General features: G+C 54.5%; 2 protein-coding genes across 5 annotated transcripts in view; one reads left to right on the forward strand and one right to left on the reverse strand.

Annotated features, from left to right (window-relative positions):
• The first annotated feature begins 214 nt into the window (after positions 1 to 214).
• Positions 215 to 9,514, forward strand: B3GAT1 (beta-1,3-glucuronyltransferase 1). Of its 3 annotated transcripts, none has more exons than XM_090291155.1 (6): positions 215 to 266; positions 417 to 563; positions 3,725 to 4,233; positions 4,862 to 5,158; positions 5,871 to 5,970; positions 9,333 to 9,514. In XM_090291155.1, the coding sequence occupies exons 2-5, from the start codon at positions 452 to 454 to the stop codon at positions 5,955 to 5,957; spliced, it is 1,005 nt and encodes a 334-aa protein (XP_090147281.1). In that variant the 5' UTR covers positions 215 to 266; positions 417 to 451; the 3' UTR covers positions 5,958 to 5,970; positions 9,333 to 9,514. The 3 variants fall into 3 exon arrangements, with proteins under 3 accessions (XP_090147281.1, XP_090147279.1, XP_090147280.1); XM_090291153.1 differs by lacking the exon at positions 9,333 to 9,514 and adding an exon at positions 7,102 to 9,259; XM_090291154.1 differs by lacking the exon at positions 9,333 to 9,514 and adding an exon at positions 7,661 to 9,259.
• Positions 9,515 to 17,002: 7,488 nt separating this feature from the next.
• Positions 17,003 to 21,848, reverse strand: part of GLB1L2 (galactosidase beta 1 like 2) — a 44,784-nt gene continuing 39,938 nt past the window's right edge. For both annotated transcript variants that reach the window (XM_090291361.1, XM_090291360.1), the window contains 6 exons: positions 21,598 to 21,669; positions 21,239 to 21,317; positions 19,503 to 19,590; positions 19,073 to 19,184; positions 18,504 to 18,620; positions 17,003 to 17,938 (listed from right to left, as the gene is read on the reverse strand). In XM_090291361.1, coding sequence (XP_090147487.1) covers positions 17,852 to 17,938; positions 18,504 to 18,620; positions 19,073 to 19,184; positions 19,503 to 19,590; positions 21,239 to 21,317; positions 21,598 to 21,669 — 555 coding nt within the window. In that variant the 3' untranslated portion in view covers positions 17,003 to 17,851. The remainder of the gene's footprint in view (positions 17,939 to 18,503; positions 18,621 to 19,072; positions 19,185 to 19,502; positions 19,591 to 21,238; positions 21,318 to 21,597; positions 21,670 to 21,848) is intronic.

Below are 21,848 nucleotides of genomic sequence, written 5' to 3' on the forward strand. Positions count from 1 at the left end.
GACTGAGGTCCACTCGCCCAGGCAGGCAGGCAGAAGAGGCCCCCGGGGGATGGCAGCCGGGCTCCACTGTGAAACCCAGAGGCGGGCCTGGCCCTGCCGGGTGCTGGAGCCCAGCCCAGGTCTCTGGCCATCCTCTTCTGCTCTCTCTTACAGGCGTGCGCCTCGCAGGGTTCCTGACAGTGCGCCTGAACAGCCACCCCTTCTTCAGCTCTGGCCGGGCTGGACTCTGCAAACCTGCTTCCACAATGGGTGGGTTGTGAGCGCTGGTAAGACCTGCTAGCCAACATTCGGCTTCTCTCCTGTCCCTGTGTCTGGCCTGTCCGGCCCATTCCTGTTCTTTTCTCCCCTGTGCTCCTCGCTCACTGTGCTGCCACCACCCGCGGGGCCTTCCCTCTGCTGACCTTGCCTCGGCTCAGGTAACGAGGAGCTGTGGGCCCAGCCAGCCTTGGAGATGCCAAAAAGACGGGACATCCTTGCCATCGTCCTCATCGTGCTGCCCTGGACGCTGCTTGTCACAGTGTGGCACCAGAGCACCATCGCACCTTTGCTCACCACACACAAGGGTGAGCCCCCACCCCGGGCCCCGGCCCTGGCCAGGTGTCAGTCAGAAGTATGAGATGGACATACTGATGTTCTTAATTTCATTCACCAGGCAGCTGGGAGGAGGCCTAAGGATGCTCCAGGCCAATGACCTGGCCCTTTCAGGAGTCCTGGCCCCTTTGAGGGTCTGATGAATGCTATCCACACACTCACACATGCACATGCACACACACACAGACACACATGCACAGCTCTGCGTCCAAATCCAGGACGTGCAAAGACTGGGAGCCCTCCCAGCAGTGGGGAGGGATTGGTGAAGAGGGTCCCTGGCCTGTGCTGTGTTTTCAAATCTTACAGGAGAGGATATTATTTGCTCCTCTTTTCCTGGTTAGGCAACCCTGAGCTAGTCCAACCCAGTGGAAGGAAACAGGCCCAGGCAAAGGGAAAGCCCCATGAAGCACTTGTGGGAGGATTGGGCTGAGTCCCCAGCTTCCCCCTCCACAGGCTACCTTTTCCTCTGATCCTGGGGCTCCCTACACCCCCAGACCTTCCATATGCCCCACATCTGACCTGCCCCCTCATGCCTTAGTCTTCATCACACTCTTCTCTGTGCTGCATGCACCCACAGACTCAGTACTCCAGGGCAGCAACTCTCCCACAGAGAGGCGCACAGTGTGCCATAGGGAGCATGATAAACCTTGGCCCACCTCGGCGACAGAGGCAACCAGGGCTCAGGGCAGGGCCTGGGCACCCACGAGTAGCCATAACCCCAGGTGACTGGGATGCAGGCAGTACCAGGGATCACAGTCTGAAGCCAGGCTGCCCCACACGGTTACACAGGTGGCCCTGCTCAAGGCCAGTGGTGCCCGAAGCTTTGGGGGGTTCGGGGGGCAGGCTGAACATCACTAACTTCCCACAGCCAGGTGCTGGGCCCCTAGAGCCGGTCCTCCTGGCAGTCATCCTCTCCTCCCAATGCCACATGTCTCTTTGGTGCCTGTCACTTTAGAACTATTGCTCTTCTACAACGATGTCACATGGACGGGTCAAAACTACCACATATACAGTGACATGACGTCATGTGGCTTCTACTCAGGCAGAGTTCTAGGGTCAGAAGTGCAGGCTGCTTTGCTGAGCACTGATCTCACTGCCTGAGGATGAGGAAGTGGCACCCTCTCCCCCCAGAGCATGCCAGAGGGACCAAAGGGAAGTTGCAGTGAAGTGAAGTTAGGGACCTAGGGAGGCCTTCGTGGCCAAAGGTCACAGAAGCCGTGAAGCCAGCGGGAAGGGCTGAGCTCCAGCTTGGCTGAGTCTGATGCACAGAGGACTTTCCCATGGCACAGAGCCACTGCTTGGGAGGGTTCGTGTGGCAGGAAGATGCGGAAAGTGGCTCTAAATCTCCTTCCCACATCTCAGCCTCCCAAACTTGACTGCAGGATAGATCAGTCCTTATGTAGCTTGGTCAGAATCCCGATCACTCGGCCCTCTTTCCTTAAACATGTTCTGTTTTCACAGTTTAACCCAAAACTCCTCCAAAAAGCAACCTTTGATTACCTGCCTCTGTGCTGGCCTCCCGGTGGCACTCACACACTCGCGACGTGATACCCACAGCCTGCAGAGCGGCCCCAGCCTTTGCTGTGCGCTTTGTTGCGCCATTGCCCCATGCGAACTCCCTACGCGCCATGAGCAGGAATTCCTCTGGGTTCACCTAGACATCCTCCCAGAGCCGAGGGTCAGACTCACACAAGCCTCCCACACACTCCATGTGCTAATGACAGCAGTGGGAGGGAGGGGCAGTGACAGAATGGCTGATTCACAGCGACCTCCCCGGGCCACACCTCAGCCCTTCCACACACTTGCTCATTGCATCCTCTCCATAGTTCCACGAGGAAGTGGGCTGGGCTGCTGCCCTCCTTCTGTGCCTGAGGGAAGGACAGAAGCTGCCTCATAGTGCTCCGAAACCTTCACGTGCACGGGCTCCTTAGTCCAGGTTGTATCTCAGTAAAGTAGGTGCTGTCCTTAGCTCTACATTACAGTTGCCCAAACTGAGAAAGCAGAAGCCAAGTAACAGCACTGGGCAGCGTGAGAACCAGGCACGAAGATTCTTCGGTCTGTCCTTGAGCATCACCACCTCCTGCCGGGATGGCACGAGAGCCGTGAGGGCTGCATAGCGTTCAAACAGAAAGGCATGACGTGGAGAGAAGGGGCTCATTAAGAACATGATCACCAATGGCCCTGATTTCTCCTCCTGAGGGACTACTAGTGTCACTAAAGGGAAAATGCCCAGGATGCAAGGAAAAGCTTGGTAATTGGCGTGGGCTGCCATGGTGCCCGGGAGCGTTTCAGCAGAGGCCAGGCTTCTGCAAGTTTTCACACAATGTCCTTGGAAAGATGCAGGTAAACATTAGCTGGATGCTGGGACAGTTAGGTCCATGGGACAGTTAGCCTCCCAGGTAGTCGAATGCATGTTTCCAGAAAGTGAAGATCAGAAGATTGACTCAAACCAGCAGAAGAGCTAAAACAGGTCTCCACCTATCCTTTGTGTATGCGGAAATGAAGGGACATCTATAATCAGAAAGGACAGGTTCAGGATTCAAAATTATCTTGAAAACTTTGGGCAAAACCCTGGAATAAAATGTAGTAGTTAAGTGTTAAATTCTGCACGGAGGTCCAAAGAATAGATTGCAATAAGGCCTGGAGGGAAGAGGCCCTATCTGACTAGAGGGAGTGTGAGCTAACCTCATGCGCAGGGTCCACGGGGCACTTGTGCCATGAAAGCCCTCGCGCTGGCCCTGGGCGCTGCAGGGTTTACAGCACAGGGCGGCAGCACCAGTGCGCTCGGCAGCCCCAACCCTCCCCGGCAGTGCGGTCAGCGCGGGCCAGATGAGGAGGGCACTGGGGCGGCGAGGGCCACTTTATCATATAAAACCCAACACATTTAGGAACTGAAGATGCCGTCTTGGGATCTGGCCGGCTGCAAACAGCTACAGAGCTGTCAAATGGAGAAGGAGGCAGAGGTCATCTCTTTTGGACAGGGACAGGGAGTGGGGGTGTTCAGGACTAGGAAAATTCCAGGGAATCCCAGGCTGCTGCCAGTACCGTCCGCTCTGACAGAGCGAGCCCCAGGCAGGGGTCTGAGGTCAGAGCCCGCGCACGGCCCCACACCGCCTGTCTCCCAACCCCACAGATGGAGGCGGTGACCCCCGGCGCTCCGCGCCGCCGGGCGCGGACCCCAGGGAGTACTGCATGTCCGACCGCGACATCGTGGAGGTGGTGCGCACCGAGTACGTGTACACGCGGCCCCCGCCCTGGTCCGACACGCTGCCCACCATCCACGTGGTGACGCCCACCTACAGCCGCCCGGTGCAGAAGGCGGAGCTCACGCGCCTGGCCAACACGCTGCTGCATGTGCCCAACCTGCACTGGCTAGTGGTGGAGGACGCGCCCCGCCGCACGCCGCTGACCGCGCGCCTGCTGCGCGACACCGGCCTCAACTACACGCACCTGCACGTGGAGACGCCGCGCAACTACAAGCTGCGCGGCGACGCCCGCGACCCACGCATCCCACGCGGCACCATGCAGCGCAACCTGGCCCTGCGCTGGCTGCGTGAGACCTTCCCCCGCAACGCCAGCCAGCCGGGCGTGGTGTACTTCGCTGACGACGACAACACCTACAGTCTGGAGCTCTTTGAGGAGGTGTGGGCCGGGCGGAAGGCGTGGAAGGGGTGGGAGGGCGCGGAGCCTCTGCTGTGGGAAATGAAGACACTCTGGCAGAGGCAGGACTCCCGTGGAGGGGCCCTTTGGGTGGGGACGCACAGGGAGACCTGGGCGCAGGAAGGGCGCCAGCCTGGAGTGAGTGCAGACGGCAGGGAACCGGAGGGGGGACGGGAGGCCTGGCTGTCGACTTCATCAGTCCTCCCGGGTCAAAGGGACTGAAGGGGTGCTGGGCTGTTAGACCACAGTCCTGCCGTAGAGGCATTGTCTGAACGAAGTGTGGACCAGTTTCGGGGTTCCTGGGGTTTGTGGGTTACTGTCCTTTGGGGAAGGGGTCAAACTCTAAATGAGGAAGACAGCTTTGCAGCAAGGAAAAAAGTGGCCGCGGCAGCGCCGTGGAGAGGGAGGAAGAGCAGCTGGCTCGAGAGGCCCGGTTGCTCCTCAGATGCGCTGCACAGGGCCCCCTCCCGGAGCCAGGCCCGACCTGAGTGCCCTGCCATGGCTTCAGATGGCCTGCGAGTCTGGGGTTAGTTGAGGGTTTCGCCTTCCTTGGGATCGGGCATCACTCTCTCGGCAGCCCCAGGTGCCCTGACTCTGGGTCCCCTTGTAGATGCGCAGCACCAGGAGGGTGTCCGTGTGGCCAGTCGCCTTCGTCGGCGGCCTTCGGTACGAGGCCCCGCGGGTCAACGGGGCAGGGAAGGTGGTCGGCTGGAAGACAGTGTTTGACCCCCACCGACCGTTTGCAATAGACATGGCTGGATTTGCAGTCAACCTGCGACTCATTCTGCAGCGAAGCCAGGCCTACTTCAAACTGCGAGGTGTGAAAGGAGGCTACCAGGAAAGTAGCCTCCTCCGAGAACTTGTCACCCTCAATGACCTGGAGCCTAAGGCAGCCAACTGCACCAAGGTAAGGCCCTCCGCAGAACTAACAGCTGAACTCAAGCATTTACACGCCCATCCAAACCCTCCCTACACATCAGGGAGCAGGAAATAAAGGCCTCACATCAGCCCTGTGAAGAACGGTCCTGTAGCCACGCCCTCCTGTAACACCAGCCAGGAGGGCAGTTTGTCGCCTGTCGGGAAGCCTCACTAATGTCAAGCAGGGAGATGGGGAGGGTGGCACTCAGTGAGGCAGAGCCAAGGATTGTGTCCCTCCCTCAGCAGAGCTGGGCTGCACGACCTCCCTGCCAAATACCCGTGCGTGTGTGCATACATGGACAAGCACATGCACACGCAGGCACACACTGTAACTAGTCTGAGCCTCTCCCGCTAGGGCCCGGCTGCCTTTGGCTAAGCTGAAGCCTCCTGGACAAACTTCTCCCTCTCTAGAGAGACCCACTAAGAAATGCAGGGAAGGATGAGAAGCAAGAGAAAATCTTCAAATTTATTTGTCTGTTCTTCTATAGCTAGACTTTCTGTTTCCCTCAGCCATTTTGAATGCATCATAGGTACAAAGAGCAAGAGTGAGGGGTTAGGTAGAAATTAAAAACAATGGAGAAAATTTAAGTGGAACAAGGGTAGAAGGGGAGGGGCAGGAGAAACACACTGTGAGTGGAGCAGGAGGTGGCGGGGTGAGGTCAGGGGGCCTGCCCCGTGTTGTTTCATGTCTGGACACACAGATCTTAGTCTGGCACACGCGGACAGAGAAGCCGGTGCTGGTCAACGAGGGGAAAAAAGGCTTCACGGACCCCACTGTGGAGATCTGAGCCCGGGATACAGGTATGGCGGGACAAGGGCAGCGATGCATGGGGCGGGGGGTAGCAAATTTAGACGCAGAGTACACCTGCCAGGACTTTTCCTCTTGGTCTTTAATTGTGGGAGGACAGGCAGGGAAATGCTAACAGGAGTGGAAGAGGTATAGCTGGAGCTCCGCCCTGTTGCGCTGTCTGGAAATTAACAGGAGCCAGCTCGCCCCCACAGCTGGATTCTTCTGCCACTGGTCCTGGGAAGGCTTCTCCTTCCAGACATCACCTGATTACTACTGTTATTCTGGCCACGGTGCCTGTCCCACCGCAAGGCACTGTTGTGTCCTCTCCCAGGCTGTCTTGCCCTGTGGAGTCCTCTTTGGTGACACCACTGTGGCAGGGACCCTCACTCACTGCCTCCATCCCATCTCGTATGTCTGTGTGTGTGTCTCAGTAGTAAGAGGGTAGTACACTGGTGAGCGCTGGGCCCCAGAGCCTGGCTCAGCTCCTGGCCTCCCACTAGTCCCTGTTGGACCTTTCTTTTTCTGGGCTCCAGTTTCTTCACCTGTAAAATGGGTTGTTGGGGGTGCCCAAAACAGTCTCTGGTACATAGTAAGTCCTATGTAAGTGTTGCTGTTGTTACTTCAGTTTTTAATACCCCGTATTGAAGCGGGCCATGGGGTCTCCCTACATGTTAGAGGTAAAGAAATGATGTTCAGAAAAGGTAATGAATGAAATGAATTGTGCCAGGAAGTAGGCAAAGCCAGCAATGGCCTCCGGGCATTTCTCTGATGTCATCACAGAGGTGGAGCTGAGACAGTGGGACACACCTGAACTGTAGCCCTGGAGTTTAGTGGCAGCTTCTGTGTCATATTTGCCAGTGCCCTGCCCACTGGGGACCCCAGGGTGTCAGTCTGCCTGTTTCATCCCCTGAACCTAACAAGTTGGCTGGGCCAGTGCCAGTGAGATCCTTAAGCACAGAGCCACATTCCCTGTCCCCCCCCACCCCCCCACACCCACTAGAGCCCTGGAGGAGCCTGCCCCTCCTCAGGGTTGGGCTCTGTGCAGCTCCTGGTGACCCCTGTTGGAGGCTATGGTTTGAGTAGCTTGGCCACACTCTGCCCTTGGTTACCTGCCTCACCCATTGCTCCTCTCCCCTTCACAGGAGCCTCTCCTCAGACCCTGCTCCTGGCCTTCCATCCCCTCCCCATGGTTGATGGCCCCTCCAAGGCAAACTCCAAAGGAATGGCCAGCACCCTCTTTTCTATGCTGGGGCTTCAGAGAGAGCCCAGCCTAATGCCAGGACAAAGGATGGAGAACCTAAAGCACAGAAATCCCAGACACAGATGCGCTGTGCTCTTCCATGAAGCATGGCCGAGGCCCAGCTGCTAGCACAGCCCCCAGCCATCTCGCTGGTGTGTTGCCTGCAGGACCGGATGCCTGGGACCCACCCAAGCCCAGAGTGATGCTAGACTGGGAGGGAGATGAAAAGACTTGGCAGTCGAGTGGGGGGAGCCCCCCACCCCGGCTCCTGGCTCCCTTCTTCCTGTTCCATGCTCTTAGGGTTCACACAGCCTCACAGGCCAGCCAACCAGAGAATTCTGAAGACCAGAGAGCAGGCCCTGCCTGGTATCAGGAACCCGCCCCTCCTCGGAGAGTTGCTCCCAAGTACACATGCCTCTGTGGCTTTCCTCTAGTTCCTATTCTGTCTTTGATCCCAACAGGCGACCAGCCCTGCACGAGGGGCACCTGGGCCTGCCACCAGGCTCCCCCTGTTCCTCAGGCTGTGGTAGGAGAAGAGCCCCTTCTTCCGGCCCATGACCCTCAAGTGTGCTCCTTGCAGCACAGAGAAGCAGGTGGGCCCTCGAGTCAGCACTGACCTGGACTAAAACCACGTGGGCCCCTGCCTCCACACTGCCACCTCACTGCCCACTGGGCTGCAGGCCCTCGCCTGGGCCAGGATGGGGAGGGCAGGAGCCCTCTTCTTGAAGCCCTGGAGAACCACAGACCTCAATGGCTCAAGTGAGCCAGGGGCACAAGAGGTGGAGAGAGGAGGGAGGCTGGGCAATTCCAAGGCTCCTTCCTGCCCTTGGTTTGGGAGCAGGGGGGTTCGCATCAGCCAAGGGATTTATGGGAAAAAGGCAGAGATCATCTGGGCACTGAGCAGAAAGGAGACCTGAGCACACGTTACTTTGGAGATCATTTTATTTTAAACACAAAATGGGAAAGAAAATCTCACTTCTCCCTTGGGTCCAGCGGCACCCCTTCCTCCCCAAAGAACAGTGCATGTGCCGGCTGCTCCCTCTCACTGGGAGGAAAGGGTGTCAGCTTACCCAGGCCCCTGGAGAAGTCCCTGGCTTCCTGACTAGGGACAGGGCCCTCTGGTGGCTGTCTCACTCATGCTCCTGAAAGTTGGAAGCACAATTTTCCTCCCACGTGGAGGAAAAGGAAAGGCGTGAGCCTACTGACGGTGTTTATTTTTAACTAACAGCACCCACTTCGTTTAAACTCACAGGACCAGTCTGAGGACCACTGAGAACCCGCTCCGGGGTGGGCAGGGGATAGGACTTAGTCCAGCAACCTGAACATTCTAAAAATGGCGTTGGCTGCCTGTTTTGAAATGGATTGAATTTACCACAGTGGTCACAAGGCCTTCTGATGGGGTCATGTCCCTGACAACTCTGAGCCACCTCGCAGGATGCTCCCCAGCCTCTCCCACTTGCAACGTGGCTTTGGAAACCCAGCCTCAGAATCAAGTGGGGGCCTGGAGAGGAGGGGAGGCAGGCCCAGGGCCCCCACCCAGTGGGTGAAGGCAGGCCAGGCTCCGCTGCCACCTCACTGAACCCAGCCCTGAATGCTCAAGGGAGCGCGGCTGGTCTTATGCAACCTGTTCAGCCAGAAAACAAAACAAAACAAAACAAACAAAAAAAACCCAGGGCTTATTTTCAGGAGACTGAACAGCAAAATGAGATACTGTCTCTTCCTCTCTCTCCTTTACTATTTTTGGGGGGCAGATGCCAGTTGTTTTTGTCCAACATCCTCTTCTAGCTGCATGGATATTTATTTATAATTATAACCCCGGCAGACGGCAGCTTTCACCTCTGCTGGGACCAAGTTCGTCGGAAACCAGCACTGGGTCCGTGCTGTGACTTGTTTCCCAAGCTCAGCCTGCCACCTGCTCAGCACCAGGGGGGCGCTGGGGGCCGGGGGTCTCAGACGGAAACGGGGCGGCTGGCGCCATGCAGCTGCTGCGTCTGGTCTGTTTTAATTTAACTATTTAATTTGTTTTCAAAATTAAAAGTCAAACATGGTTTTTAACGGTCCTCATCCTCCTCATCCTTGCTTTATTTTATTCCCTTTATTGCTATAACCGCCCACCGAATACTCACCTGCCAGATGCCTGTTCCTCCCGGGCGTTCCTCCAGGAGCTGGCCCAGAGCAGTGAGACGCTGAAACTCTGGCTGCACGGAGCTGCCCTTTTCCTGAGAGGACGTGGAGGGACAACGATCAAGTCCGCAGTGTCTGGGGTGTGGTCTGGTCTGAGGACGAGAATGAGGCTGGGGGTGTGGCACAGTGAGACTGTGGAGGGGACCTGGTCCCTGCGCAGGGTGCCCAGAACGCCCTCCCTGATACGGTGACCTCTGAGCAGGAGAGCAGCATGCAGAGATGCTGTTATCGGGGCCGGAGCATTCCAGAAAGGAGAACCCTCGGCCCTGTGGGAGGGTGCTTAGCACGTCTAAAAACCAGCAAAAATGCCAATGTGACTCAGCTGACTGGGAAAGGGGGAGGGGCCCGGGGTAGGAGGTGGGGTAGACGTGGGAGGAGGGGGAGGGTCGGGAGGCATTGGTGGGTCCTGGGAACTGGATAAAGTTTTTGGCTTCTGCTGTGAGGGAAGAGGGGAGCCACTGGAGGGTTTGGAGCAGAGGGCAGACATGCTCTAACTGGCCTTTTAGAAGGATCCCTCCACCTTCGGTGCCGACAGTGAACGGAGAGGGGGAGGGCAGGTGGGGGCGGGGGGCGCTCTGCAGTACACCAGGCAGAAGGCACCGGTGAGTAAGATGAAAGTGCCAGCTTTGGGGCAGAGAGAAGGGGTTGAGTCCTAGATGGGTTTAGAGGGACAGCGAATCCCGAGCAAGAGCTGGAGGGGCAGCCCCCAGGGCCCCTGTGCTGAGGCCCTCTCCCTCTCTGCCCACAGACGCCATCTTTCCTGAGTCAAGCACTCTCCTCCTAGGGCACCAGCCGAGGACACCGCCCTAGCCCCACCCTCTCGACCCCCCAGGGCCCTCCCCATCCATCTCCTGTTCTGTGGAGGCATCTGTTGGCTGTGGCCAGCCTGGGCTCCTGGGCACACGTTCTTGGAAGCCTGTCAAGGAGGTCCAGACGGACTTGGGGTGGGGGCAGCGATGCCAAGGAAGGACGGGGTTGCGTGGCTCTTAGGGGCCAACTGTCCCTCGCTTGCCCAACTGGTGCAGAACCCTCCCTTCACGCTGCCAAATCTTCATCTGTTTTAGGCTGACAAACTCTGATGGCATGCCCCTGACATTTCCCTGAGACCCTGCCCCTCCACAAAGGTCCACAGGTCCCAGGCCGGTGGCAGCTGGCCTTGGTGAACCCTGAGAATTTTGCTGAGTGGCCTCAGACCCAGCTCTGGCACCCAGTTGGAATCTGTATCAACATGGCGAACCCTTCTCACCCACGCCGTGGTGACTCACTGAGAACCTGCCTCGTGCCACTCACTCACTCACTGCCAAGGGTTCTTCAGTGAGTGAGCCTAACAGGCAGCTGGCAGGTGGCCTGCCCCAGCTCAGTGCTGGTGGGAGCCGGCTGCGGTACACAGCATGGCTCCTTCCATGTACCTCCAGGCCCAGCAAAGGCAGCCACAAACTGTGGATTGCTCTAAGCAGGTAACCCAGGGATGGTCATTGACCTGCACCGGAGTCCCTCCCAAGAGGGCCCAGGACCCACACACCCGGTGACATGCACATGACCACATCAGAGCATGACCCAATGAGCTCCACAGCTGGAATACCCAAAGAGAGGTCTCAGCGGGCAGCAGACCCTACTGGGGTGAATTCTGCTTCATGGTGTCAACCCACACAGAAGCTCATGCTCTGTGGTCAAAATCAGTTTTCACAGTGAGTCCGATCCATGGATGTGCCTATAGAAATCAAGACAAAATGACAACAGGAGGGCTCACAAGGGACAGTGCTGGAGTGTCCAGCTCGGGTGATCAGGGAGGCTGTACCACTGAGCCCCACAGGACCCCTACTGCATCAGGCCACCACACTAAAAATGAGAGTCATGCAGATCTACCTAATACACAGAAACAGATACAGAGAGGAGCCAAAATGGGGAGACACAGAAACATGCCCCAAATGGAGCCTCCAGAAAAAGAACTAAATGGAATGGAGGCAAGAAGGCTACCAGATACAGATTTTAAAATATGGCAGAGGTGCCATGCACACCCTAAGCTCGGTTGGAAGTTGCTCTGTCCAGCAGAGGCTCTGTGACCACGGCAGAACAAACTTTTACCCAGGACACTTTGTTACGTCTGGGGGAAGGAAGGTGACTGCCTCTCTAGTGGAGACCAGCAGCCAAGCCTTCATCCCTCATGTCTTTTATTGAGGAGGATACATACGAGAGATACAAGGCTAAAATTCATAAATCGTCAATAGTCATTAGGCGTTTGACAGTAACAGATTACACATACCAGTTCGGGGGTCGCAGTGACCAGTCTGTGTCAGGGTCCATAAAACATCTTGACCAGGGGCAAGGTTTCATATACTCCTTGCTAGAGATTACTTATGTTACATTACTGATAAGGAAAGCAGAGCAAGTTCTAAAGCATAATGAGCATAACAAGCATCCTTTGATCCAATTTCCATGGCAACCCTCTGAGTGGCTGTCAGTCATGTTCCGCACGCAGCCTTGTGTTGAGACTTAGAGGCAAGTGCGGCCAGAAAGCTGGCGGCTCGTCATGCTCAGGCCGGGGCTACAGTTCCTTAAACCACGAGGAGTGGTTGCCCATATCAAAACATGGCTCTAAGGATGCTCAAGGAACTTGGGGGAAGAAAGAATGAATTCAGTGAGAATTTAAATAAAGGGATAATAAGCATAAAAGAAGACATAGAAATCATAAAAATAATCAGGCAGAAGTGAGGACTAGAATATCTGAAATGAAGAATACACTGGAAGGAATCAACAGATTAGATGAAGCAGAGGATCAAATCATTGATTTGGAAAACAAGGTAGCAGAAAACACAATCGGAGCAGCAAAAAGAAAAAAAGAATTTTTAAAAATGAGGACAGTGTAAGGGACCTCTGGGACAATATCAAGCACACCAACACCCACATCAGAGGGGCGCCAGCAGGAGAAGAAAGGAAGCAAGGGTTAGAGAACATCATGTTTGAAGAAATAATAACTGAAAACTTCCCTAACCTGGTGAAGGAAAAGGACACACAAGGCCAGGAAGCACAGAGCGTCCCCAAAAAGATGAACCCAAAGAGGCCCACACCAACATACATAATATTGAATTGGTCAAAAAGTTTGTTTGGTTTTTTTCCATAAGGTGGCTCTAGTAGCACTTAGCTGTCTTTAATTTCATTTGAAACAATTTTGTTAGATTGTATTGTGATAGCTGTCATATCAGCATGCATTTAAAAAAACACATCAAAATTGGTGAAGTATTTTGTGCCCACTTTAATATTGAAGGTGGAAGAAGATAACATTTTCAGCATATTATGCTTTATTATTTCAAAAAAGGTAAAAATGCAACTGAAACAAAAATAAAGGTTTGTGCAGTGTATGGAGAAGGTGCTGTGACTGATTGAATGTGTCAAAAGTGGTTTGCAAAGTTTCTTGGTACTATTGACATTTTGGCCAAATAATCCTTTGCTGTGGGGCTGTCTTATGCGTTGGAAGATATTTAGCAGCACCCCTGGCCTCTACCCACTAGAAGCCAATAGTGGGAGATAGCTGACATACTTACACTATCCAGATCAATAAAGTTACTGGTGAAAATGAAAAAAGGTGTCTTTTATTTTACAGAAAAAAGTAAACTGACTTTTTGGCCAACCCAATATTTAAAGTGGCAAAGTTTATTGGCCAACCCAATATTTAAAGTGGCAAAGTTTAAAGACAAACAGAGAAGCTTAAAAGCAGCAAGAGAAAGACAGTTATTTACCAACAAGGGAGCTTCCATAAGACTGTCTGCTGATCTCTCAACAGAAACATTTCAGGCCAGAAGGAATTGGTATGGATTATTCAAAGTAATGCAAAGCAAGGACCTGCACCCTAAGACTACTCTACCCAGCAAAGCTATCATTTAAAACTGAAGGAAAAATAAAGGCCTTCTCAAACAAGAAAATCTAAAGGAGCTCATTACCACCAAACCAGTAGTAAAAGAAATGTTAAAGGGTCTTCTTTAAGAGAAAGAAGAAAAGAGTAACCTAATTATAAAGAATATAATGGTAATAAATACATATCTATCAATAATCACTTTAAATATAAATGTCACAAATGCTCTAAACAAAATACCCATATACATGCTGTCTACAAGAGACCCATCTCAGAGTGAAAGACACACACAGATTGAAAGTAAAGAGATGGAAAAGGGTATTTCACGCAAACTGAAATGGAAAAAAAGCTGGAGTAGCAATAGTAATATCAGGCAAAATAAACTTTAAAACAAAGGCCATGATCAGAAATAAGAAGGACATAGGTAATGATAAAGGTGTCACTCCAACAAGAAGATATACCCTGGTAACATAGAAGCACCCAAAACAGAAGCACCTAACTATATAAAGCGAATCTTCATGGACATGAAAGGAGAGATTAACAGTACTACAGTCAGTCGGGGGTTTTAAAATCCCATTGACATCAACGGACAGATCTTTCAGGCAGAAAATTAAGAAGGAAACAGTAGTCTTAAATAACACACTAGACCAGATAAATTTTGTTAATATTTCCAGAGCATTTCACTCCAGGTAGCAGAATACATTCTTTTTAAGTGCACATCAAGCATTTTCCCAGATAGAACACACATTAGATCACAAAACAAGTCTCAATAAATTAAAGAACATTGAAATCATAATAAGCATCTTCCCTGACAACCTTGGTATGAAACTAGAGATCAGTTATTACAAGAAAAAAAAAAAAAAACCCGAAAAACACACAAGCACATGGAAGCTAAATAACACGTCACTAAATAATGAGATCAGGAAGATATCAAAAGATACCTTGCCCTGGCTGGTATGGCTCAGTGGATTGAGTGCCAGCCTGCAAACCAAAGGGTCGCTGATTCAATTCCCAGTCAGGGTACATGCCTGGGTTGCAGGCCAGGTCCCTGGTTATAGACATGCAAGAGGCATCACATTGATGTTTCTCTCCTTCTCTTTCTCCCTCCCTTCCCCTCTCTCTAAAAATAAATAAATAAAATGTTTAAAAAAAGAAAAAAAGATAGCTGAGGCGAATAAAAATGAAAACACAACACGAAATCTACGGGACACAGTAAAAGCAGTCCTAAGAGGGAAATTCATAGCATTACAGGCTTATTTCAAGAAACAAGAAAATCTCAAACAATCTAACCTCATACCTAAATAAACTAGAAAAAGAAAAACAAAGCCCTTATTGAGTAGAGGAAAGGAAATAATAAAATAAACAACATAGAGACAAAAAAAAATACAAAAGATCAATGAACTGGTGCTTTGAAATGAGAAACAAGATTGAAAAACCTTTAACTAGACTGATCAAGAAAAAAAAAGAAAGCGCCCAAATAAATAAAAGTAGAAATGAAAGAGGGTATCGGGGGAACACTCTGTAAAGTATATAATCATCTAACCACTATGCTTTACACCTGAAACTAAAGCAAAATAATATCAAATTAAACTGTAATTGAAAAAATGTTTTAAAAATGAAAGAGAAGTAACAGCTGACACCACAGAAATACAAAGGATTATAAGAAAATACAATGAACAACTCTATGCCAACAAACTGGACAATCTGGAAGAAATAGATAAATCCTAGAAACATAGAATCTTCCAAAACTGAATCAATAAGAAACAAAAAATCTGAACAGACCAATTACAGCTAACAAAATCAAAGCAGGAATAAAAAAACACTTCCAACAAACAAAAGTCCTGGGCCAGATGACTTCACAGGTGAATTTTAGCAAACATTCAGAGAACTAACACCCATCCTTCTTAAACTATTCCAAAAAATTCAAGAGGAAGGAAGACTCACAATCTCATTTTATGAGACCAGCATTATACTACAGTAATTTCAAAACCAAATAAAGATACTACAGAAAAAGAAAATTATAGGCCTATATCCCTGATGAACACAGATGCAAAAATCCTCAACACAATATTAGCTAACTGAATTCAGGAATACATTAAAATGGTCAAGTGGGATTTATTTTGGAGGTTCAAGGGTGGTACAATACCCACAAACCAGTTAACGTGAAGCATCACATAGATACAGTAAGAGGGACGAAGAGAAGCTGCTGGTGAATGGATGTGGGGATATGTAAGAGAGGAGTTGGAAGTCACCTGAGACACAATGGAATTGCCATTTCTTGACAGGGGGCAGAGTGAAGGACAGATGACGTGGTAGTAATTGAGTTCAGGTCACGTGCCAATGGGACACACGCAGGAGAGGGGAGGGGATGGTGGCCAGTACACCAGGGGTTCGGGTGCAGGTGACCATTGGCATGCATGAGTGTCCGGCCGTCTGCCAGCCCCAGGTGGGCGAAGCCACCGCAGTGAGCGTGGACAGAGGGAAGAGGCCAGGCAGTGGGCCTGGAGCGCGCCAGCATTTAGAGGTGAGGTTATAAGGAGGACGCTTCAGGAACCTGAGGTCCCACCCAGTGGGAAGACCTGGACAAATGTGAGCAGGCTCTGGAGGGTGACCTCTGACAAGGGGCTTCGGCAGAGAAGCTGCAGGGCCGTTTGGAGACCGGAGGACAAGAACAGCAGGTGCACGCAGGAGGCCTCACCCTGAGGAAGGGCCGGGGCTCCCCTGCGCGATTTACTTATGGAAGTGGCTCGAGGGGATTCTTCACTTTACAGAAGGATTCTCCGGTTTCCTGTTACATTTTCCAACAGAGGCAACCTACATACAGCTTTGCAGAGGCCGGCTCTGGCGTAAAGCAAGGGCAGGCAACCCTGCTCCCCAGCGCCGGCCATGCCCAAGTGGTCCCGGTCTCATGCATGTCCCCGCTCCGCTCTCTCTTCCACAGAGGCCCAGGCACAGCTGGGGAGTTCGGCCAGAACTGGGACTTTGCCCCACCTGCTTCCCAGCCATCGCTCACGCTTTGCACTTCACTAAGCCCATCTCTGCTCCCAGGGGGACCCGTGGGCCTGGCCCTGTGACTGGCTGTCCTTGACGCGGCTCAGCTCTTGAGCCCAGTGACTGCTTACAACTGCCCCCAGGGCGGAGCCCTTCCCTTAACCAAGCACAGGATGAGAGCCTGTGTGGCTGCTGGGGACCTCACAGCAGGCCATTCCTCTCCCCCATCCCCGTCTTCATGGGCTCCTGGCGTGGGCCCTGTCCCGGGGATGTGTCTCTATCTGGCCTGACTATTCCTGGAGATTATCAGTCCGTGGCAATAACATCCAGTTTGCGGAGAAACTCACCCACAGTGGCTGACTCACAGGGAGCGCCTGCGGCTGCCCCGCACTTGCACCCTCTGCCCACCTGCACAGCATGGGTTCCTGCTGGATTTGTCTCCAAGGGCACTTCCACGCCACAGTGACATTTCAGAGGGGATGCGGGTCAGGAGGGACTTGGTCAGGAGGGGCTTGGTACGGAGTCAGCCTCTGGGTACCGAGGGCCAGCAGGGTCCAAGGCGGGCCCGGCTACGCACTGCCTTTGCCTCTAACAGCCGCACAGATGGGGTCAGAAAAACCACACAGGGGTTTGGTTCAACAATGTTGCTTTATTGCAAGTCAGGCCAGTGAACCTGAGCCAAACCACTGGACCCGATCCCCAGAACAAGCGCCTCAATTTGGGGCAGACAACTGTGAGGGAAGGCTGCCTCTCCTCTCTGTTGCTTGGTCAGGGGGGTGGGGGTTGGGGGGGGCTGAGCTGGGGGCAAGGTCTGTGAGGGGTCTGCAGGGCCCATGGTGACCCAGAGTCCCCAGGAGGCGACCCCCGGGCCACTGGAGCGGACCTGCTGCCCTTCTCCTCCGGCACCCTTGGAGAGGGAAGGGGTTTCTGCTAGGATCTGCATTTTCCGCTCTTCTCACTGAGTAAAACTGGAAACTCGCTTAATTCAGGGAAATAAGGGGCTGAGTGTGCCTGCTTCTCCTCAGCTCGGCTTGCCAGCGAGTCAGACGCAGTTAGAGGGAAGGAGCAGAGAAAACATGTAGTTCCTTCCAGAATCCCAGAGAAGACTCAGGGAGGGCTGTGAAGAAACAACAGCTGACTTAGGGGAGACACTCCTTCCCTGTCCTCTACAAAGGGTGTCAAAGCCACTACTGCAGGAACATAAAGGGGCCCTGAGGGACGTGGCCAAGCCAGGTGAGAACATTCACAGGCGCACACCTGTGTGCAGCCGTGTGCCCAGCTACTCAGGGCTTCTCTGGTGGCCCAGGTGCCACCATGTGGAGATCTGATAGGACAGTCTTACCCCAGACAGACATCCCTCTGCCCTCCCGCAGAAGGGCAGAGAGTAGGACAGGCGCCCTCTGCAGAGTCCAGAGACCCCACTCAGGTAAGAAGACCCCTCCTCCTCAGTCCTGGCAGGTTTCGGGCCTTGAACTGGATGGTGGGCAGGGATGGAGCCCTGCGGCTGCTAGATAAGGAAACTCTCCTTGGGAGGAGGAGGGGGTGAGGGGCAGCACCCTCAGTCTCCAGGCCGCAGGGAGGACGGCCCGCTTGCTCCCCCCACCACCGCAGGCCCTGGCGGCACTGCTCAGTTAAGGTACTGCTTCCTGCCCAGGTGCGGGGTGTCCGTGAACTGGATCACAGGGCCGGCCATCTTCTCCTCAAAGACAATGACCTGGGAGAGAAGGCGGGAGATGTGGGAGCCGTGAGGGAAGGGCTTGGACAGGGACCCACGACACATCAGCACCGGGGAGGAGGGGGGAAGGCACGGGGCACAACCCCCGCCCCTCGTCACACCCGTGGAAGAGCCGCGATGCCGCCCACGACCGCAGGGAGCGCAGGGGCCCCGCTGCTGTGGATTTGATGCCGCCCTCAGTCCACAGGGACACAGTAATGGGTCACACTGCAGAGCCCGGGCGGGCAGCTGTCTCGGGGCTGCGCACCTCTGACGGGGCATGCACAGGGGGAGGCAAAGGCAGGGATGGGAAAGTCAAGGGTGGAGAGATGGAAAAGGAACCGGAGTGGCAGGTGGGAAGGAAGAGCAGGAGAGAGAGAAAGGGAGACTTGATGGGGGGTGGGGACAAACCACCACTGCCCCTGCGCTGCCCCTCCCCAGCCTTAACAGACCTGACGAGGGCCTCCCTCCCACCGGCCTCCCCACCCCGAGAAACACCCTGACAGGGAGGGCGGGGATGAGCAGGGGTCCTGGGAAAAAGGGAAGGGGCTGCAAGCGCCCCCACCTGGTTGACGCCTTGGTCCAACCAGGCCCCTGGGAGGTAGAGCGTCTCCTGGGGGCCGATGTCCCAGTAGCGTCCAAGGTTTTGGCCGTTGATGAACACAACCCCCTTCTCCCAGGCCTGTAGGCAGAGCAGGGGAGTGTTAGCCACAGAGGCAGCACACGCGGGGTCCCGCCGGAGGGCAGAGACAGGCAGACACACGCTATGCGTTCTTCTCTCAGCTTCCACAACGGCACTGGGGACGGGCACTCAGTCCCCGGGTGGGGAACTCTGTCTCTCTCCCCATCGCGCCACCTTCCTAGGCAGGCCGGGTACCCCGACTCAGGCTGGGCACAGGGGCCCAGACCTGGAGAAGAGCCCCCCGGTGGTTTCTCTGCTTTGATCCCACTCGCTTTGCTCCAGGGCAGCTCAGGGGCCTTTTGAGAGGGGGCGACACGAAGACGGGCCCTCTAGGTACAGGGGACAGGGCTCCACAGGCTCAGGACGGCCCCGTGGGGAGCAGCCCCTCCGCAGGGCTGGGGCTCAGAGCGCTCTGAGGGCGACGAGAGCTTGGGCAGGGAGGGACTACAAACCTCCAGCTTCACGAAGGTGTCTGAAGGGGGAAGGGCGACTGGCAAGGCCCCCAAGAAGAAGGCAGGGAATGCAGGTGCTTCGGGGAGAAGGCTCCATGCATCGGAGCTGAGCCTACGGACAGAAGAGAAGACAAGGAGGGAAGAGGGCACTTCCTCCGGTCTGGGCCCCGTCCTGCCTCTAAGGGCAACGGCGCCTGTCAGCCAGGACAGGGCAACAGAAACAGCCGCAGGGTGGTGCTGGGAAAGGCCCTGGTCTCGGGCGCTGGCCTGGCCCCTCCCTGGGCACTTAACTGCGTGTACACACACACACACACACACACACACACACACACTCGAGGGAGAGGAGGGCAAGGCTGGAGCAGCTCTGGGCCTTCCTGGCTCTCTCTGCAAGTGATTAGGAGCTCACTCACGGCCCTCGGACGGGACCCACCTCTGAAAGAAGCTCTTCTTCATGTCCAGGCTGTAGATTCTAAAGTTTTTCAGGGGAGAATTATTCAGATAGACATTGCCAATTAAACCTGTGGGAAGGAGGCAAGGAAACATGAACGAGACCAAACAAAGGCCGGGACGCGGCCTGGCTGCTGCCAGGCGCGTACATGGGAAGCTCACGAGCGGTCCGAGGGAAGATCTCTCCTGAAGCTTCCAGTCCCTGGGGGCTCGTCACAGGGCAGCAGTCCATCCCTGTACATCACAAAGGGGATGGGAACAAGTAACACTGCATGTGCCAGCCCCTGGGACTTGCACGGAAGGAAGAACACAGTGAGGGCAGGACAGGCTGAGCTGTCAAGGCAAGAACAGCGACCAGCTGCCTCTGAGCGGGGAGCCCCCTGTGGGGTCTGGGAATGCCAGCACAGTAAGCTGGGACCTGGGTGTCCAAGTCTGGGGAACTGCACACACTTGAATTGTGATGAATTAGTGCCTTGGTGGGGCGGGGTGGGGGAGTCGGCTCTGCTGGTCCCAAAGCAGCCTTGGGATTCCACTTGACCCCAGGGCGGCTGAGTTGTTAGCGTGAGAACTTAGAGGGGCTGGGGGAAGGTAAGAGCCCTCCTGGAGCCTGCGGCCTCCCTGAAATTGCAGGCCCAGGTGTGTGGGGTGGGGACACACACACTTCTGGAGCAGAGACTGTCACTTATAACACTGGCCGGTCCCAGAGAATGGGAAGTCCGCAGTGAGAGCCCAGGGCATGCCTGGGCTGGGGCCTGGGGAGACCAAGGCTGGGACAGAGTCAGCCCTGCGGTCCCTCCCGCTGAGGGAGTGAAGGGCAGCCTGCAGGGGGACCCTGCGGGGCAGGAACCGAGGCCCAGTGAGGAATGTGCGGACTGACTGGGGAAAGGGCAGGAAAGCCTGGGTGTGACAGCAGCTACTCCAAGGTCCTCCTGGGGATCCCCAGCACCTCAGAAGCCCCCAGTGGCAGACCTTATGGCTGCCCTGGCAGGCAGGGGGCACGTCTAGTCTCCTCATCCCAGGCAGACCCCCGCGAGGGCACGGGGAAAGCACCAATGTCCCTCACTGCAGAGGACTCATTTCGTCTGCGTTCCTATTTCATAACTTACGTGAAAAACCAACACTTTAATAGATAAGAAGGAAGAGGCAAGTTTAAGCAGAGAAGGTTTAGAAAGCCAAGGAAAATAAATGATACGGTCAAATATTCCCAGAGGGGCGTGCCACCAAGAGGATTCGCTCACTCTGCACCCTGTGTTCCCCTCCCCACAGGAAATGAGATCCTCAGTGCTTTTCCAAGGGGGGTCAAGAAAAGAAATGCTGGACCCAAAATGGTAGGAGTCTCATGCCTTTTTTTGATTTCTGGGTACACCTTGCTTGGCATGCATGCCCTCTGCCCCCACCTACAAGCAGACTGAAGCCCAGGGAGACCAGCAGAGGCCAGCTGGACGTTCACTGTGTATTCACCACAGGCCCGTGGACAATACACATGGGAGTGCTCACACGGTGGGGGTCAGAACCCAGGCCGGCCCATCAGACCAACTCCCACCTCTCTCCAGTGCGCCTCCCTGACCCTCCTCCCTGCAATGGTTCTCGCTGACCTGCCTCCCTGACCCGCCTCCCTGCAATCAGCCTTGTGGCCTGCGGAGGAGCTGGGATGGAGATAGGATAGCAGGCCCATGCTGAGCGTCAGCAGCTTTTCTCTCAGCACATGCTGGGACCCACCTTTGCGCTGGTCATCGATAGAATCCCCATAGTTGACTCGCCCACAATTCTCCACCAAAATCCTCAGCTTGGTGTAACCCTGCCAGGAAGACAGTGGCTGTTGGTGACTGCCTGAACGCTCCACCATAAGGCCACCACTGCACCTTGGAGTTTCTTTATGGAACTCCAATCCTTCCCTGAGCTCCGAGGGTGGCTGGGACAGCATCCCTGCTGATCAGAAAGCCCAGCTCTGCCCCACTGTCCACACACAGCTCCAGTTAAGGAGCCTCCTGTAGTCTGGGTCTTCCTCTTTTACTCCCACTGAAGCTGACCAGGAACTGGCTGGTGCTAGCCACCACGCAGCTCCCCAGAAAACAAACCTGGATCAGGGGGACAACAATCTTCTTCCTGTTATAGTCCAAGAATCCAATGGACACTGTGTTCACAAATACCTGCCAGACAGACAGAAGGCGCCTATGGGTCAACTGGAGGGAGGAGGGAGCAGAAACTGCTAAGCAAAGGAAGAGGGCACACTGTGTGTGTGTGTGTGTGTGCGCACGCGCACCCCGAGGGGGGCTTAGGCAGGCCCAGGGGGGAAGTGAGTGCCCCGACTGTAGCTGATAAGGGCTGC

Source organism: Furipterus horrens, unplaced genomic scaffold (assembly GCF_987537825.1).
Source record: "Furipterus horrens unplaced genomic scaffold, mFurHor1.1.pri manual_scaffold_11, whole genome shotgun sequence".
Classification (NCBI taxonomy): domain Eukaryota; kingdom Metazoa; phylum Chordata; class Mammalia; order Chiroptera; family Furipteridae; genus Furipterus; species Furipterus horrens.

Excerpts from the sequence above, each read along its gene's own strand:
- B3GAT1 (XM_090291155.1), top strand. The coding sequence starts at position 452 with ATGCCAAAAAGACGGGACATCCTTGCCATCGTCCTCATCGTGCTGCCC. Across the intron at positions 4,234-4,861 it reads GTCTGGAGCTCTTTGAGGAG|ATGCGCAGCACCAGGAGGGT; the intron begins GTGTGGGCCGGG and ends GTCCCCTTGTAG. Across the intron at positions 5,159-5,870 it reads AGGCAGCCAACTGCACCAAG|ATCTTAGTCTGGCACACGCG; the intron begins GTAAGGCCCTCC and ends CTGGACACACAG.